This window comes from Stereum hirsutum (assembly GCF_000264905.1).
Source record: "Stereum hirsutum FP-91666 SS1 unplaced genomic scaffold STEHIscaffold_25, whole genome shotgun sequence".
In the NCBI taxonomy this organism is placed as follows: domain Eukaryota; kingdom Fungi; phylum Basidiomycota; class Agaricomycetes; order Russulales; family Stereaceae; genus Stereum; species Stereum hirsutum.
In genome coordinates this window covers 6,691-9,298 of record NW_006763155.1, presented here as the reverse complement: position 1 = coordinate 9,298, position 2,608 = coordinate 6,691, and the positions used below count along the sequence as shown (strand labels likewise).

The window sequence follows — 2,608 nt, the reverse complement described above, 5'->3', positions numbered from 1 at the left end:
AAGGTGTTGAGGGTAGGGCGAGGGAACCTCGTCAAGGTGGTACGTCTTCATTTCACCCCTTCCGTTGTCATTTTTCGTTCTATCCTTCACCCTTCCCAATTCACAAATATCATATGTCTTATCCATGATACACGAGATCTTGTACTGTGCTGTTTGAGGTAGAGAAGGCTGATCTCGTGTTGCTTTTTGCATATACCCGCATTGCTCCCCTTGGAACGCTTCTCGAAAACCCAAATGACCGCACCCACGCTCACGAACACCTCGTCGACGAATACATCAACGCATGAACAAACGAAACGACCCATGGACGGATGGATGGGAACAGACACGGGCGAAATGCAGCTATCTCGAGCAGCTCAGCACGGACGAGCGGGAGTTGTATCGGTGCTTTTTCGATTTGGTGGAAGAGGGACTCTAGTGCGTTTAAGTTATTTTTTTTCGTACCTTTGTGGCCCTCGTTTTCACCGCCCTCTCGTTCTTTTGACGTATTTCTTAATTGTTTCGTTCCTCAGTATTCATTCCTTCGGTCGCTAACAACCTTCCCTGTCCTTTGGCTCTCCTTCCGTGATGTCCAGCGAATCAGCTCTGCGTGCCTCCACCACACCACCCGAACCGACGGACTCCCGAAATCCACGAACGCACTTACGAACTAATCTACCATGCGCCCAACCGATACACTCAAAACAGTGCACTCAAACAAACACGCCCCACCTATTGATCAACGCACCCATGATCACAAAAAAGAACGCACTCACTTATTAGCCCAACCAAGACCGAAACGAAAGACCCACAGCGGCGCCGACCTCAAATCCCTCTGCGACTACCTCCACGGCAATCTCCGTCCTCGAATCCAACACGCACAGAGGCTCGGAGCCCCGGCTGAGGTATGCGCGGTCTTATAAGCACTCAGGGTAGTCGGCGGGCCTCCGATCATTCGCTAGAGATCGCTTCGGGGCTTCATCGTAACGATAGCTGAGGAGTGCGCGACGACATATGAGACAGGATGATGGCGAAGAAAGATGACGACAGAAGAGAGAAAGGCTTAGTCGAGTTGGGGATAAACGGGCTATTGAGGATGATGCTGCAGGACTCGAAGATGGCATTCGGTGGTTCGTTCCCAGTTCTGGGACAGAAGATATGGATTAGGCGGGTGTGTTCGCGAAGGCCGGGAACTGAGCGAGAAAGTAAGTCGCGCATGTCCAACTCCACGTCCGGGAACTGATTTTGTCCGACTCGCCCCCCTTGTCCAACTCAACATTCTTAGATCTCAACGACACAGACTGAAACGGGAAAGACAAAGACGCGGAGGCGATGTAGCGGAGTGACGGAGACGGTAGAGGCTATAATAAGAGCTTGACGCGGTGCTTTTCCTTGTGAGGCCATGGCTGACATTGAGGGAGAGATAGCAAGAGTGTTTCAGGGACTACTGACGAGTTTGGAGTCAGACAGTGGAGAACGGTGTTAGTAGTGTGTATGCGTGTAGCGGGATGAACACGGGTGAGTGTAACCGTGTATAGGAGATGAGTATGATGTACTTCGAGTTCGAGAGGGAGGAGTGTCGATTAGGGGGAATACATCGGTTCGCGGTCATGGCATGGGCTGGGTGAAAAGGTACTCATGTATTCCGAATGAGTGCCCGTCTTGGTGATGCCAGTTGACAATCGAAGAGTTCATCAATGAATAAGTGTAAACTACCATAGTGTCATTCTACACATTGTAGAACCTGAAGGAAGGGAACAGAGACATACCTGAGCATACACAGAGCTGGAAGTGGTCAAAGAGGACGGAAGAGTGTCACGTGGACCGCTAAATAACCGTGGGAAAATAGGGCAGAAAATCGATTTTTTTCGGGTATTTTGTTTGTATTTTCGAGTCGGAGGTGGAGAGTGGAATGAAGGCGTAAGATAAATGATGGAGCGAGGGTTGAAGGTCGGTTTGGAGCGTGTCGGGATGAAAAATATGGCAGAGACGGTTGTGAGCGACGTGGATAACGTTGAGTGGGTGTGACGGGTGGGTGAGAAGGATGTGATTTACGTGTTGGTGGAACAAGGTGTGTTTGTGATGTTTTCGAGGGGTAGGAAGGTTGTGAAGGCGAAATATGAGCGTCGGAGATAGAGAGATAGAGAGACGTAGGTGAGACGTAATACATTGGGCAGAGGTTAGGTTATGAGAAGAAAACACTGTTCCCTAGGTTTTCTAGGCCCAACCCTACATTAGGGTTACAAATAGCAAGAGGGTGAGCAGAGGGGACGGGGGTGAGCGAGAATGGTGCTGGAGGTGAGCCGCGTCGGCATGTCGCCTGTGGCAACACGGCATGGCACGGCATAACAGCCTTCCCACCAGCCGTGCGCTGTATTGTCGTAGCCTTCCCGCCAGCTGTGCACCCGCGTATTGCCTGTGGCGACATGGCACAGCGCTACCTCCTTCCTGGCAACCATGCGCTGGGGTATCGTCTATGGCAATACCACACGGGTCGCTGGAAGGCTGCGACACTATCTAGTGTTGCCATAGGCAATACATTACTGCACAACGGCCAGGAGACCTGCCACGCTGTGTCGTATCACCACGGGCAATACTACAGGCACACAGCTGCCAGGCAGGCTGCAGC

At 51.5% G+C, this 2,608-nt stretch overlaps 1 protein-coding gene across 1 annotated transcript in view; it reads left to right on the top strand.

Moving 5' to 3' along the window:
* STEHIDRAFT_173053 (uncharacterized protein) overlaps nucleotides 1-1,529 on the top strand; it is a gene marked incomplete at its 5' end in the record, with an annotated part of 4,007 nt that extends 2,478 nt beyond the window's left edge. The window contains 3 exons of the mRNA XM_007311256.1: nucleotides 326-417; nucleotides 576-1,184; nucleotides 1,265-1,529. Coding sequence (XP_007311318.1) covers nucleotides 326-417; nucleotides 576-653 — 170 coding nt within the window. The 3' untranslated portion in view covers nucleotides 654-1,184; nucleotides 1,265-1,529. The remainder of the gene's footprint in view (nucleotides 1-325; nucleotides 418-575; nucleotides 1,185-1,264) is intronic.
* Nucleotides 1,530-2,608: the final 1,079 nt, after the last annotated feature.